Source organism: Typha angustifolia, chromosome 11, assembly GCF_048772165.1.
Source record: "Typha angustifolia cultivar Huaian chromosome 11, ASM4877216v1, whole genome shotgun sequence".
Lineage (NCBI taxonomy): Eukaryota > Viridiplantae > Streptophyta > Magnoliopsida > Poales > Typhaceae > Typha > Typha angustifolia.
In genome coordinates, this window is record NC_133249.1 from 14,618,437 (window position 1) to 14,634,289 (window position 15,853).

Sequence of the window (15,853 nt, forward strand, 5' to 3'; positions counted from 1 at the left end):
GCTGGCATATCCAAATCTTTTGTTCACCTTTTGATCATGGAGAATAATAACATTTAACACACTATAAAAGTGGAACTTGCTTGTGCTGAAACCTTTGTACAAATGCAGGTAATAATTAAAAGGCTATAGCGTCCAGATACGTGATCCTTTTTTTTCTCTGTTTTTTTGCCTTTATTTTTTGATCTGATATTATCACACAAAGACCTCAGAATAGGGGAATTGCAGCAATGCTACATCTCCCTCTGGTTGGAATGCCCAAGCATTACCTAGGGAAGTTGATATCAGTTGACTTACTGTCAGATAACAGGTTGAAGGAGAAAAGTTTTGATACCTGGCATTATGTAAGGTGTCAACATAGCCACAACTTTAAACGGTGCCAGTCACTATATTCTTGCATTACGATGCATCTAATGCCAAGCCCTAAACAGAAGGAAAAACTAACAATTAAGTAACGGAAAGAAAAGTTAAAGAGAGGCAATTCAGAATTTAACCTAAGTATAAAATGAGTAGTAGGATATGACTTGTATAATTAATTAAGATATATGTATACATACATATAGCTGGAGGGCTCTTCTAACTGGGAGAGAATAAAAAAGGAAAAAAGAGGCTGCAATTAAACCCTGCAAGGCTGCAATAGATGTGCAGGTGACGGCAATAGCTTCAATATTTAACAAATGAACAAAAGAACAACGAATCCACTTTGATAGCGTTCTTAAATTACAAAACCAAACGAGTTGGATCATCCATCTACAAGTAACTGGTACATTTAAACAGAGCATGATCAAATGTACTCCCACTATATTAAAACTCTTCACCTCAAATCGGTTGCTTTCAGTAACTAAAAAGCATTGTCTTCAACCGACACCCATTTACCAAACTATTCCTATGAATCAACCAAAACTAGAGTGATTCAAGGGAATGTGAAGGAACCACCAATCTGGGAATTTGCGGACGGGGGGTTAATTGCAACCCAAAGCAGTGAAATGGTGATGGCAATAAGCCCAGACCACACGAAGACGATCGTTGGTGTTCTTCCTCTTCTCCCCATCAGCCCCTTTGCAAATGGATAAAGATGAGCCAAGACCCAGAAGCTGAAGAAAACGCCACCCAACAGCTTGCTCCACTGTGGCAGCACACTGTATATGGTTCGGCTGATGCCGACAGCGATGGCTATCAGATTCACCATCATGATGGTGATAGGTGGGATCATCAGCGAAGTCCACTTGACAATGTAAAGATCAGCAAACTCATCGTCTACATCATCACCTGCCGATTTTGAAGTGAGGGTGAATGAGATCTCAATCCCAGCAATCACCTTCAGCAATCCCTGAAGCACGGCGGCTAGATGGGCACTAGTTCCCCCAATTAGCCAAAACTGCTCATTTCGCCACCATTCTTCCAAATTAATCCCTGACCATTTGACCTCAAGCACTGCCAGCATGGAGAGTGTCAAGGTGATAATGAGGAGGTATGTGAGAAAGGTCACATTGAGGGTCTGCACAATAAATTGCCCAGAGAAGAGAGAGAGTGCTGGGAGGAAGCAGTAGACAATTAGGAAGATAGAGGTAAATGGGTAAATTCCAACATTAAGATATGCAATCCTCTGTAAGAACTTAAGCTTTGGGCTTGCAAGGAGGGCATTATTACGGGAGAAGAAGATTTCTACTGAGCCTGTTGCCCAACGGAGTACCTGGTGAAGTCGATCTGTGAGGTTGATGGGTGCTGTTCCACGGAAGGCATCACGCTTTGTAACACAGTAAACAGACTTCCATCCCCTGTTGTGCATTCTGTAACCTGTGACAACATCCTCAGTTACAGACCCATAAATCCACCCAACACGCTGACCCCATTCTGTCTTGTCTTCGTACCAGCACGATATAACACTGATGGCCTCAGCAACTGTTGATGCATCAAGAAGGTCACGAGGGATGGTGAGGGCACCAGGCGCACGTCCATTCTTAACTGCAGGGTGATCAGCAAGAGGTCGACCTTGGTACTCAGCAACTGGAATTGAGTCAACGAGAATGCTTGAATTGCCAAACTTTTTTGGGAATGTTGAGAGGTTCATCTCCTCTTCATCAGAGTCTCCCATTCGAAGAGCCCGAGTCTCCTCAGAAGCAACGGCTGAAGTTTTTTTGCGCCTTTGGGGAAAGCAGCAGCTGCAACATCCAGTCTGGTGATCTTTAGAACGGGGAGGATCGAAGCCGTAGAGAGCAACCCGACGGAAGAGGCAACCAGTACCCACATAAACAGGCCCCTGGATACCATCTAGGGCTCGCATGTTACCATCAAAGAAAACCGTATTGTGGTTGGCATAGCGGTCAGATGGATCGATACCCTCAAACCGCTGAGGAAACTGCACATAGCAGATGCGGTCACCACCACGGTCCATCATGAAGCATATGCCCTCACGGAAAGCCTGTGAATTGTAGACATAATGGTCACAGTCAAGGTTGAGGATGAAGGGGCCGTTTGACATGATGGCAGAGGCACGAACAAGGGCATTCATGGCACCAGCCTTCTTGTTGTGGTCATAGCTCGGGCGCTTCTCTCGTGACACGTAAACCAACATTGGCAAACGGATGTCAACATCTGTGAAGTCAAGTGGTCCGTCTTCATCGTTGTTGCCATACAAGGGTTCATCACTGGGAGGTTTCAACATTACCTACAACAAAGCAGATGAAAGAGATCATGCAAGTGTTTTTCTTTTCTAGCATCATATATTTGAGATAGGTGTTATAATTTGTGTCATTATAGTATTAGGAATAATGATGCAATTTAGGCTCTATATTACAAAATGGAACATTTTTGTAGCACTTAGGGGAAAAGGGTTCAAATATCTGACTCAAAATTCACAGGAATCAAGCTCCTTGTTTTCATGTCCATAACAATCTGGTATCATTTTTCACAAGCATTTGCAGAAATTAGAAGGCTAATCCCAGCTAAACAACGGTTCCTTAAAATTAGAAAGTCTAGTCATTATCACTATTATAATAATAACAATAATAATAATAATAATAATAATAATAATAATAATTAATAATAATAACGATAATGATAACAATAATAATATAATAATGGAGAGTACCGCAATGTAAAAACACACCTCTACCAAATTCAAAAGAATCTACTTTGGAAAATATTAAACAGAATATATGCAAGATATACCTGAATGATTCCAGCATGGTCACCTCGAGAATGTTCAGAGGAAGGACTGATCCAAGTGCCCGGCCAATGGGTACCATCAGCCATCCAAGTTGCTTTTGGAATTTTCACACTTTCCACTGGATCATCACCAGCAGTTTCTCGCTGCCGCTTCATAGCCTTGATCTCTTCACGAGCATGGTATGCATCAGATCGTCGACGGATTGAATCGGGCAACCCATTGATTCGAACCTTGAATTCATCATACTCTCTCTTCACCCGTCTCCGGTCCTTGACAAAATCTGACCGAACCTTGTTCTTATAAGGATCCTTCTTCAAATTGAAATAGCTCTCTGGATTTCTAGGCTCAATATTATGCTTACGGCAGAAGGGCACCCATAAATTAGCAAAACTGGCAGCTTCGGCCATTGCTTCAAAGGTTAGAAGAGCACCCCCATCATCTGAAACATAAGAAGCAAGTTTCTCAACAGGGTAATCAACTGCAAGGATGGAAAGGATAGTGTTTGCTGTGACCAATGGCGGTTCTTTTTCTGGATCAGCAGTGGAAACAAACACATCAATGCCTGGAAGATCAGATTTTCCAGTAGGGTTGTTTTCAAACTTCTCTTTGAGGACTGAAAGATCAGTGGCTCGGTTGACAGGGCACAGTTTTGGGAGCTGGTCCAGGAGCCAAGAGAAAGTAAACCACAATTCACAGACAACAGACATTCCCCATAGCCATATTGCATCCTCATTTTTGTGTTTCACTCTCCACGCAAGAAATAGACTAAGGGCAACCATGCGAATAAGTATAAGTAGCCTACAAAACAAAAATAATGAAATTATAATAAAGAAAGAGAGAAAGGTTGTGTGCAGGGAGACAAGAGTCTCTAAGAAAGTAAACAACAATGCATATAGAAGATAACAAATCAGCAAATATGTACACATTGCATTATTTTTGAAAGAAACTATAATCCACTATATCGACACCAAAAATAGAAAAAAGGTTCACACCTGTAAGTTTGAACAGGTTCTCCAAGGGTAAGTGGAATAACCTGCCAGGTTTTACTAATGCGCAACAACAATAAAGGATCTCATAATGGTAACTGGCAAACGAAGATCTAATGATGAGTATCAAATTTGTATGGACAGGTCAGATTAGGATATCAATCCATTGGGCCCTATCAAAGTACCAGGATCTAGGAAAGAAATTAATCCTCTGTGCCTAGAAACAAATGTATGTCGGCCCACAAACACATGAACTTGTAGAGTAAATGGAGTGCCAGAGAAGCCTTCACAAGATCTTTAACTGAATTTATTTATCTATAGCAGCACAATGAGCTGTCTTATGGTCTTACCTATATGGGCTCAGAACAGCAGCAGGGATCTTCAGCTTGCGGGTAAGTGGCCTCCATGGCTTGCTTGACAGTTCCGTAGGTTGCCCATTTCCTCCATTGCCACCATCTCCTCCGTTCTCTTTAGGCCAGATGGCATTCCCATAGCCATAAGTTCCCTTTGTCTCGAATAGCCACCGGTTATGATCCCAATCACCAGTCTGACTCCGGGTCATCTTCTGTGACCTCATCAGAGAAAGCCTCCTTTCCATCCTAGACACCCCAGGTGGTGGAGGAGGTAAAGGCAGTGGTCGCCCAGAGCCAGCATTATTCATCACCTCCTCCAATTCTGTAGCTTTATACGGCTCCTTGCAACCTGGGCAGACACCGCCACCAGCCTGAACAGCATCATTGAAGCATTCTGCGCAGATCTTGAAGTCACACTCGCAGGGGAGGATATCAATCCCACGCTCGTCGGTCATGACCTTGGAGTCGCACCCTTGGATTGCACAAGATGACCCCTTGGCACCAGCCATCTGGGGATGACTCGCCTCTGAATCTATCACCTTATCCATCAAATGAGCACGAGTGACGCTGTTGAAGCCGCCTGTGAAGAGGGAATTCGATACATACTGCTCCTCGACCTTGGCTGTGATGGATGGATCCACGCCCATCTCCATCGGCTGGTTATCTGGTGTGGCGGGGATCTGCACATGGTAATCAAGAAACTCTTGCGATAACTCGCCACTCCCTAACTCACTATCGAGGTCATCCTGGGAGTAGCGAACATACCGGCCGGACTGGGTCCGGCGGGCGAACTTCACTGTGGGAGCCGGAGGGCCCGCCGGTGGCCTCCCACCAACCTGAAGTGGGTCAGCCCCCGACGAAGAAATGCGAGCTGATCGGCTGTTCCTGAGAAAGCTGTTGGAAGCCATGACACTAGCTACTCCACCTTCTTCTACCTCACTGGATCTACAATACCCAAGAGTAGAACACCTCAAACAACAAACAAAGGGAGAAAGGAAAAAAAGGATGGCAACGGATCGCCCAGAAGAGGAGAAGTGCTAAAATATTAAACTAATATGGGTAGTGGATCACCTCAATATCACAGCAAAACACGAGAATTTGAGATATGCGAAGTGGGTGGATTACAAACAACAAAAAGAGCTTAAAGGTAGCTTAAAAATGCGAACTTCTAAAACATTATCTCAAAGGAAGCAAGCGATGTTGCTTAAGAACAATAGATCGCCAAGAAATCAAGCTACTTCAACTCGGAATACTTCAATCGAAGAGACCCAGAAGAGGAAATGGTTTTAAATAATGGATTCTTACCATCCCAATACCGACTCTCCAATGAGTTGGAAGCGCAAGAGACAGCTACAAAGATCCAGCTCTCGATCAAATGCGCGTTCTAAGACTACAACTGGATCATAGATGCGGAAAAGACTTCTGGGTATGGTAAAGGGAAGTTGAGAACGGTAGAGTTGGGGAACAGTCCAACAGTACTACTATAAGCAACATGGAGGCATTTCTTTATTGGAGAAAACCGAGTACATGGGAGTGTCTCAAATAAAGTTGGCTTTTTGACAAGGGGAAGAGAAAAAGCTGAGCTCCAATACCCAGCGAGGAGAATTTTTCTTTTCCTTCTTTTTCCTAGGATTACACTTAGGGTTTCCTGAGAGCAGGAGTGAGATAAGAAGGAACTCAGGAAGGATCGAAGATGGAAGGAGCTTAAAATGGAAATGGAGTTCTTTTTTTTTTTTCCTCTTCGTTTTTTTTCATTTTCGTGCATAATAGCGCGAAAGGAGGCGGAGATGATGGAGAAGCGTGCTAGGGATCGGCTGTATATATCCGAACAGCACACAGTCTCCGGGGACTGCCTACATGAGGATTTCGTACAGAAATAAGTTGTAGGAATTTACTACAATCTTAACGTTTGGTGAAATCTAATAGGCTGTAGCTATTTCGAACAAATGGGGACGCGTAATTGAAGGAAAGGTACCTGCAACGGCTAATTTGGCGGGGACCACATTCTTGCCTTTATCAAACACACAAAAATAACTTAGGTTTACATAAAGATTTTTGAAGGATAATTTTAATACACACTGTTTAAATATAAATTAGGTATATTATTATTTGATTGTAAAACATATAATAATTACTTTAAATAAGTTTATGTAATAATTTGAGTTTGATCAATTTTATTTAAATAACGTGAAATAATTTGAGTTTGCATATCGAATTAAAATATGATAAAATATAGAGATGTAATTTATACGAACCAAACGACACGTTCGTGTTGTTTTATTACATGGATGGTCGTAATTGCTACGATTAGAGGAGGAGGATAATAATAATAATAAGCACCGACCCGACGGTGAGGAAGCCGGTGACGATACTTCGCGTGGGGCCCAGCGTCCGCGGTGGAGCACGCGCCGCACATGCATCGCCGCGTTATTTCGAATCATTCCCATGATAGCCTGTACCCTTTTTTGCCTCCTATTTTAATACAAGATTGCGAGGAATGCTTGTTAATTTACACCTGAAATTATGATATCAATATATTCTTGGAAACGTAGCAGTTGGAGGTTTCTTGCTTAAGAACGCAACGGTGATGGAGTATAGTCATAGGTTCTATTTAGTCAAAGATTGGGTTTAGATCTCACACCATACTCGGTTGGTCACCGTCCGAAGCTTCCCGGGATAAAGAAATAGCATATGTAACATAGTTTGTGTCTCCAGTTTTGTTCTATATATTTTTTATTAATGAAGGATTTAAATATTTTCAACCTTCTACTTAGATAGATTATTATTGGCTTCACAAAGAGCTCTATCAAGATAAACTAATGCCTAGCCATAGTTAAGTAGGGGCCTGGCCTTTGGGCCGGATGAGAACCTAAGTGTGGCCCAGTGCAGACCAACTTCTATACACCTAAAAACCCAAAACCCCACCTAGTTTTGGTTGCCCATGACCGTCCCCAACGATTCCCCACCACCGTCTCCATCTCTCCTCCGCCTCCTCCGTTACCGCGTCCGCTCCTTCCCCGGCGTCCTCCAAGCCCACGCCCACCTCCTCTCCTCTGGCCTCCTCCTTTCCTCACCCGTATCCTCCGCCCTCCTTCTCCGCTCCTCCGCCGCCTACTCACCTCTCTCTCACACCCTCCTCCTCTTCCGCCACCTCCCATTCTCTTCCTCGCTCCCTCTCTTTTCTCTCAACTGCCTCCTCCATCACCTCTCCCATCTCGCTCCCCACCTTTCCCTCCTCTTCTTCTCCTCCCTCCTCTCCTCCTCCCCTTCCTTCTTCCCCAATCGCTTCTCCTTCCCCCCTCTCCTCCGCTCCTCCGCTACACTCCTCTCCGGCCAGCAATGTCACGCCCAGGCCCTCTGCCGCGGCCTCGATGCCGCCCTCCACGTCCGCAACGCCCTCCTCCACTTCTATGCCCGCTTCGGCCGCCTCGGGTCCGCCCAGTACCTGTTCGACGAAATGCCTTACCGGGACGTCGTCTCCTGGAATTCCATCGTCGACGCGTACGTTCTCTCCGACGACTTGGACACCGCCTTCCAAATGTTCGACCGAATGCCTAGGAGAAATGTGGTTTCTTGGAACGTCATGATCAGCGGGTGTGTCAAGAAAGGGAGCCCGGAGCAGGCGTTGGAGATGGTTAGGGAGATGGTGGGGCAGGGAAGGTTGAAGGGAAGCGCAACGACAATGGTGAGTGCAGTCACGGCCTGTGCGAGGTTGGGGAGGATGAATTCGGGGAGGGAGGTGCATGGGTTCTTCTTGAGGAACTTTGCAGAGGACAATTTGGTGTTTTGGACGGCGTTGGTGGATATGTATGGGAAATGCCGGAGGGTGGACGTTGCGACGAAGGTTTTTGGTGGGATTCGATATAAGAATTTGGTTTGTTGGAACGCGATGATTGTAGGGCAGTGTGTTTATGGTGATCCAAAGGAGGGGCTCTGCTTGTTCCAAGAAATGGTGGGAAGATGTGAGTTTGAGACTTCCCTTCTCTTTCCTTTTTATTTGTTCAACGTTGTATTGATATTAATTTAACACTTGCTCTTTGGTTTTCTGTCAGGTGATGGGTATGATGATGGAGGACAAGAAGCTAACACGCAGATAGAACCACAGTCAAGGATCATACCTGATGAAGTAACTTTCGTTGGGGTCCTCTGCGCTTGTGCCCGTGCAGGTCTCTTAGCTGCGGGGAGGAGATATTTTGACCAAATGACTAGCTTGTATAAGCTCAAGCCGATGTTTGCTCATTATTGGTGCATGGCTAACCTTTATGGAGGTCTCGGACTTCTACAAGAGGCGGAAGAAGTGTTAAGGAGCATGCCTGAGGACACAGAATCATTGGCAGTGGGTGGCTTGCTTGGATTATGCCGGTTCCGAGGAGAGTTGGAACTGGGTGAACGGATGGCAAAGAGACTAATTGAGTTGGAACCTAATAATGGTTCTTACTATGCTTTGTTGTGCAGTGTGTATGTCGCAGCTGGTAAATGGGATGATGCTCAGAAGGTGAAGTTTATGATGAAGGAAAAATGTGAAAGATTTAGGCCTGGTCATAGACTTGTACATTTGAATGAGATTGTTCACAACTTTAAAGTTGGAGACCGTTCCAAACCGGGATCACAAGAGATTAACAGGATATTGGAAGACTTGGCCCTGAGGTTAAGTTTAGCAAACAGTAAGGAGACTCAGAAGGGAAGTGACTTGCAGTAGTTTGCAGCATGATTATTGAGGATTGTTTTGGTCTGACATATTCCCAGAAGGAAGCATTGGGGATTTTGCCAAGTGGCAGATGATGAAGGAAAATAAGGGCGAGTTGAACTTGTAAGTTTCAGTAAAGATTGTGCACATATTTAACTTTGCAGTTTGTTTGCAACCAGAATCCTAGGAGATTTACATGACATTAGTAAACTTGCTCATGATGTTGAGGTTGGCAAATGGCAAGGAGAATCAGAAGATATGTGCCTTACAGTAGTTCGGTATGCTTGTTTAGGATTATTTTGGTCGTACATCTTCCCAGCAGGTAGCAATGGGGTTTTTGCGGAGTTACCAATGCTACCCTATCAAAGAATTCAGATGCGGATTTGTTTATTTGTTATGGTTGATGCATATGCCTACATGGCATAGAGTGGAATATAATAATCCAAAAAATTTCAGAAACAAGTTTTGTATATTGTATATATATTTCAAAATTTTCAGCTTCTAGTCAAGCAGCGTCTTGCACATTTTACTAAGTTGCCAGTAAGTTAATATGAAATGTTTCTGGAGATTTAGTGAAGAAACAAGAGAAGCTTTTTTTTCAGAATGAAGGCAATCTGCTTATGGTGGCAAGGTTCTCGTCCAGGTGAAGGAATAATCTGCTTTGAGGAACTGCTAAACATGAGTATGATCAATTTAAAATGGCGGTTCTTAGAGATGGTGTAAATCATCAAAAAAAATTTTGTCTGGAGTAAAGCTGGAGACAGTTCATTGTCCTTATTAGATGAAATGTGTTGCCATATGATTCTAGGTTGCCAGCTGAGGTTAACAAGATGCAATTCCCCTGTTATAGGTTTCTTTGCTGGCTTCTTGGTCGCATTCATGATACTTCAAGAAAATGGAACTTTTGTCAGAACGAAGACTTGAAGAACACCTTGAAATGCTAATGTTTTTCCTCTGTGGCGGCTCGGAGGAACTGCTAAACTAGGAGGCCCCTCTTTTGGTGGACTTAGCCAAAAAAATGAACAATAATTTGATATATAAGTAACATTTCTTAGAGATGAATGGTGTAAATCATCAAGTTTTATATTTGTTCAGACTAAAGCAGGATAACATGCATTGTACTTGTTAACTGAAATGTTTTTGCCACCAGATTCTTGGTTGGCAACTGAAACTAATGAGATGAAATTTTCCTGCTACATGTTCATTTCCAGGTTCACTCTCTGATTCATGAGTGATAAACACTTTGTTGTGATTACCACATTCTCTAATTTCATTCTTGTCTATATGACTAAACTAGATTGGCTGTTAATAGGAAAACTTTTTAGCAAGGAGAATCAGTGTTCTTTCCTTGAATTGGCATTGGGAGACTAACTGCTTTTGGTCAATGGGATCATTGAGATGAAGCATTCGGTGAATGGAAATTATATCAGATGTCAACGATAGAAAGGATATGGTACTAGGAGACTATAAAGAAGATTGCTAATCTGAGGTTTGTAAATTCACCATGACTATCCCATTATCAATCAGCATGCAAGATGGTACTTCACAGCTTCTTTTTGGATAAAGACAGACCACAGAATGGCAATGAGCGAGTCCAATCACTAAATAATTAAGTGAGTGAGTAAATGGAGTTGCAGAGAGAGGCAGTAGAATCTTTCTCCTCATTAGCTCTGAATAAAGTTTCAGTTTGAACGATGGATATGAATAAGAGGAGATAACTTATCCAACAGTAAAATAGCAAGATTAATAACGTAGGACAACAAGTAATATCTCAGAGATATAGAACACTCATTTCTGCTTCTGATCATTAATCTTTACCCAGAAGTAGATGTTCTTTCCTTCCCAACACTTCTATAAATTTCACTGCCACTTTGAGTGCATTAAGGGAAGCTAAGTCACTCAGACTTGTAGATGACCAGTGTGCCTCTCCTCCTGCCAGATCGGATACCCCACGGAATACAATCACAGGTACAGCAGGAGATATCGCCGTCTGTTCGACCAACAACAGAATTACTGAATCAGGAAGAGAGCCAATTTAATCAGAGAATGAAAATTTTAGTTAAAGCCTAAGAATATAGGCCATCTTTAATTCAACCAGTCACTGCATATCGCATGTGAATACATGACTGATATCGAAAACTGACTCCAGAAAGCATTTTGCTGTCATATTATGTTCAAATTTCTTTTGCTTAAAGCAGTTGAAACATTTTCTGAATCTAAGGTTCAAGAATTTGATTTACCATGATCACAGCTGCGCTCTCCTCATCCACAGTTGATACGCCGAATTTTTTGAAGAGGAACTTCCTATATGCAGCATTGTCCAGAAACACATCTGCTGTTGAAGCTTTAAGGCCAAACACTACTTTGGGGGTGTTCGGCAGGCAATAAGTTTTGTTAGCACATCTTTCAAGTTCCACCTACAATCATATAATCTATGTAGTCAAGTAAGAGTTACATTTATATTCATCTCTGATTGAAGTAACTCATATTACACTTGAGTAATAGTTCAAAAGATCAGCAGAGCCAAAGTCTAGTTCGCTCTGGCATGCACATATGAATAAAGATGGCCAACTATTATTGTCCATAATGAGATCAAGTGGAACCACCAAGTAACTTGCTGCAGCTAGAAAATAATCAGACTTTTTTCATCAGGGACGATATGTAGCAGCTGAACTTTTTTCCGTTGAATAAGAAATATGAGAAGAAAAGAAAAGGTAGTTGATTTGAATTCTCAGACCTCAAGTTTTTCAGCAATTTGGAACCATCTTGAGTTTACTGGTAGCCAGAACACCTCCTTCATTGGCTGGCCAACAGAGTATAGCTCCTCAGGCTTGAACTCGACTGTCGATAGCAAGTTCTTACCCTCTGCTGGTACATTGTACTCACTGAAACTTATCTCTTGATTTGATGATCCCTTTAGTGAGTTAAACTTCTGCATTATGAGAACAGAACAAAGATATAAATATTAACACACCATTCATAGAAAAAATAAAAAATCCAAAATTTTGAATATATATATATATATCCATTTCAGAGATTTGCTATAACAACTCCTACATAATGATGTTCGTCGATATTTCATCTCCTAATCATGTTTGTTTGCTGTTGATAGTTCAAGGTTTTAAAATTTTTAAGCTTTACATTGTCTAGACTACAATTTTTCAATGCTCAGAAAAAAAAAAGCAACTCAACTATGGAATTCTTCTTCTTCATGATGCTAGGGGTTTTAAAAATTCTTGGATGGCTTTTCACAGATCCCTTTTTGATAAGCTGAATTGAAGATTCAGTAACATCTGTGCAGATAATTAAAATCATTTGTGAGCATGGAGATTTAGTACATTTATGACTGAGGTAAATAAGTTAATCCTATCTTTTATTAGTACCAATCCAGGCTAAATTCTTTTTATCAGTAGAAAAATATGTTTGATGTCCATTTGCAAAACAACATCTACTAGTATGCAGATCTTACAAAAATGCAACTATTCATAGAACCAGATGTCTGAAAAAAAAAACCCTTTCAGCAATAGTTAATCAGAAACCAATTACCTTCCATGTCCAAGACCCTGTGAAGGCGGCGAACTTAGGGACACTAACATCACCAAAGGAAATTGAATCATTAGCACTTCCTGCTGTTCCAAAGTGAACTATTCCTCTGACACTGAAAACATCTAGGAGGATCTGAACTGTAATTCCTGCATTCAACTGGCACAGAAGAAACTATGATAAACTTACTTAATCCTTTAGATATGAGGATTTTAATTCGACGACGACAAAAAGAAACCGGGCTACATATATGTAATCATGCAAACAAAATTGTTTACCTCTAGATTTTCCTCTCTTAGATGTAGGTGATACTGATACTGAAAGACAAGCATTATATAACTTCACTGACTCAATTGGGTAATAATTCATCATACAAATTACTAACAGTAGATATTAATAACATATGTGTTTCACAAGCTATGGCATATCTAACAAAATAGATTTGGCATACTTCTTAAAAATGAAAACAATTAATGTACCATAAATGAGTAAACGGGTGTTTGGTTGTCCGAAAGTGAAAGAGGTAAATAATCACTTCCGAAAACTTATCTACTTTAATATTTTTTTACAGAAAATAAATTAGATAAATGACTTCCTTACCTATTAGAAGTAGCTTCATTTCTTCATTTTCACTTCTTTTTCTTTAAGATGATAAAGTCACTTTCTTGAAGTTAATTAGTTTATTGAATTTCACTTTCCAATACTAAACATACTGTAAGAGAAACTTAGATTTTGATGATGTAAGAATATATTATTTGAAAATTTATAGTGGAAAGAACTATGAATAAGTAGTATACCCTTCTTTGCCCGGACATCACGTAGACGACGTGAACTCCTCGAATGGTTCCAATATGAAATCGACGCCCTAAAGAAATGAAAAAAGTAGAACTTAATCATGATAAAAACACACATCTTGGAGATTTTTTTTTTCATTTTGCGCATGGTATAATGGAAATAATTATATTATTTTTGAAATAAAAATGAATATTGAAAATACCCCTCATTTTACTCAAAAATATGGTTCTTTTTAATTTATATCTTAATCTTAAATAAATATCTTAAGGCAATTAAAGCCCATTTTACATCTATTTGTACGATAACTCTGCCCATTAATCAAGGTGTTTTTGAGAAATTAAAAGCAAAATACTGGCTTGAACAATAAATACCATATAATATAGTGCTTTTTGGTAAATGTTTTGAAAAGAAATAGGAATGTTTATAAATCACACCGTTCATTTTATTTATTTTGTAAGTCACACTCCCATCTTTGAGGATATTGGAACCTGACCTCTTATGTTTTCCTATAATTCTTATTTAACACCTAGATTAACTTAGACGGTAATAGAAAAAGAATATTTCGTTATAATATACAAAATAATTTATAAATATCTAAATTACCTCTATCTTATTTATCTTATTTTTCTCTTCCCAAAGAAGAAGAAAAAAAGGAGTAGGAGAAGGAGGAAGAGAGGGAGAGAAAAGATGAGGAAACCGGTGGTGGTGACGGTGACGGTGGAAGAGTTAAGTGGGAAAGATAGTGGATGAATATAGAAAATAAGTTAGAATGGTAAGGATATTTTAATAATTGGTCGGCATTAGTTAGTCAAGATAACATCAGGGTGTTAAATGAGAATTATAAGAGAAAATAAAAGATCAAATTATAAAATCCTCAAAGACATAATATAAATCATAAAATAGGTAAAATATAAAGTGTGCTCAGTAAAATTCCAAAAAATATATATATAAAGAGTGCGAGTAAAATGAAAATGAAAAGATCCAATTAAGTTACGGTCCCAAGCCCAGGGGCATAGTTGGTATTTTCTACACTTTCGCTTCGGAGTCACCGAATCACGAGGCAACGAGATCTTTGTGGACGTACCGTAGAGGTCTACGTAGGGTTGGGCATTCGCGGGGACGAACCAACCGGATGATTCGACGGCGTCGGCTTCGGCGGAGTAGGCCATCACGAGGCCGACGAACGGCCCACGCTCGTTGATCTGGTCGACCACGGAGCGAAGCGGGTGTGCCGACGGGAGACTGGAGGAACAACGAAAGAAGGAGAAGAAGAAGAAGAAGAAGAAGAAGAAGAGGAGACACCACAGCCGTCCGATGGAAGGTTTGGATTCCATGGCCATTGTTAGAGCTTCGATTACAGGAGAAGAATGGAAATATTTCTGGGATTGATTTGAATTTAAAGATCAAATTAGGGTGTAATTTGGGAGTGGCCGAATAGGTGAGACTGGCCTGGCTTTGTGGATCACGTGTTTAAATGTTCTCCAAGTTAATTAATTACATTACTTCTTGTTCAGAATCTCCAACCCAAACGCGAACAACGTGAAACTGTGAAAGAAATCTTCCACTTGTCCCGTATTTTATCCTGGTTTTGGACTTGGTTGGTAATGAACATTGACCGACAAACTGAAGACATACATAGTATTCTACTCAGCTCTACTTTGTAGCAGTAAGTGACTAGTGAATTTAGTTGCAGGTTAATTGTAGACTTATAAGTATATGTTTTGAGGAATTAAAGTTATAATACTTTGGAAACTATCATGAATTTGAGCATGAATCTTTGAGCCCAAAATTATGTGTAATTCACACATCATTAGCGATGAATTAATGGTAAAATTTAAAGAGTGTTTTTATATTATATATTCACTTATTTAAATCTATAAAATGAAGTGAATGAAAATTGATTTTAAAGTAGCTATTATGCCAATGAAAAATAAAGAGAAATGAGTTTAGTACTATGTTGACTATGTGAAAAATATTAGTAGGGTATATCCGTATATAAGTGCCAAACTTCTCGTGGTTAGGCTCCAAAATAGGTACATATTTTATAAGTAAACTAGTCTATGCAAATAAGCTCATACACACCCTTGGCTTAGCTCGGTTCGATTTGTGTGCGTGAGCAAGTCCAAAATTATTAGTTAATCACAGAATTGGTTCATCCCAATAATACATTTTTTCTGTCTTCTGTCTGCATTTGTTTAAGAGTACCAATATTATTTTGGTTTTACTAGGTACTCGAATAATGATATGATTCAGTCCATATTGGCTCTTCTCGTGACATTGAGTTTATTACGATGAGCCTATTTATTTAGTTGATTTTTGTTTG

At 40.5% G+C, this 15,853-nt stretch overlaps 3 protein-coding genes across 4 annotated transcripts; 1 reads left to right on the forward strand and 2 right to left on the reverse strand.

Moving 5' to 3' along the window:
* Positions 1 to 666: 666 nt before the first annotated feature.
* LOC140770815 (cellulose synthase-like protein D2) lies at positions 667 to 6,268 on the reverse strand. 2 transcript variants are annotated; one of them, XM_073112098.1, is made up of 4 exons: positions 5,811 to 6,268; positions 4,503 to 5,450; positions 3,169 to 3,964; positions 667 to 2,665 (listed from the first exon to the last, which is right to left on the reverse strand). In XM_073112098.1, exons 2-4 carry the CDS (start codon positions 5,411 to 5,413, stop codon positions 911 to 913), a joined length of 3,462 nt encoding a protein of 1,153 aa, XP_072968199.1. In that variant the 5' UTR covers positions 5,414 to 5,450; positions 5,811 to 6,268; the 3' UTR covers positions 667 to 910. The 2 variants fall into 2 exon arrangements, with proteins under 2 accessions (XP_072968199.1, XP_072968200.1); XM_073112099.1 differs by lacking the exon at positions 5,811 to 6,268 and adding an exon at positions 5,577 to 5,767.
* An 802-nt stretch (positions 6,269 to 7,070) lies between these two features.
* LOC140771480 (pentatricopeptide repeat-containing protein At3g51320-like) lies at positions 7,071 to 10,388 on the forward strand. The gene is made up of 2 exons (XM_073113057.1): positions 7,071 to 8,467; positions 8,558 to 10,388. The coding sequence occupies exons 1-2, from the start codon at positions 7,447 to 7,449 to the stop codon at positions 9,202 to 9,204; spliced, it is 1,668 nt and encodes a 555-aa protein (XP_072969158.1). The 5' UTR covers positions 7,071 to 7,446; the 3' UTR covers positions 9,205 to 10,388.
* A 451-nt stretch (positions 10,389 to 10,839) lies between these two features.
* On the reverse strand, positions 10,840 to 15,013 carry LOC140770406 (bark storage protein A-like). The gene is made up of 6 exons (XM_073111596.1): positions 14,615 to 15,013; positions 13,533 to 13,600; positions 12,739 to 12,894; positions 11,930 to 12,124; positions 11,433 to 11,609; positions 10,840 to 11,182 (listed from the first exon to the last, which is right to left on the reverse strand). The coding sequence occupies exons 1-6, from the start codon at positions 14,868 to 14,870 to the stop codon at positions 11,000 to 11,002; spliced, it is 1,035 nt and encodes a 344-aa protein (XP_072967697.1). The 5' UTR covers positions 14,871 to 15,013; the 3' UTR covers positions 10,840 to 10,999.
* Between the last annotated feature and the right edge of the window lie 840 nt (positions 15,014 to 15,853).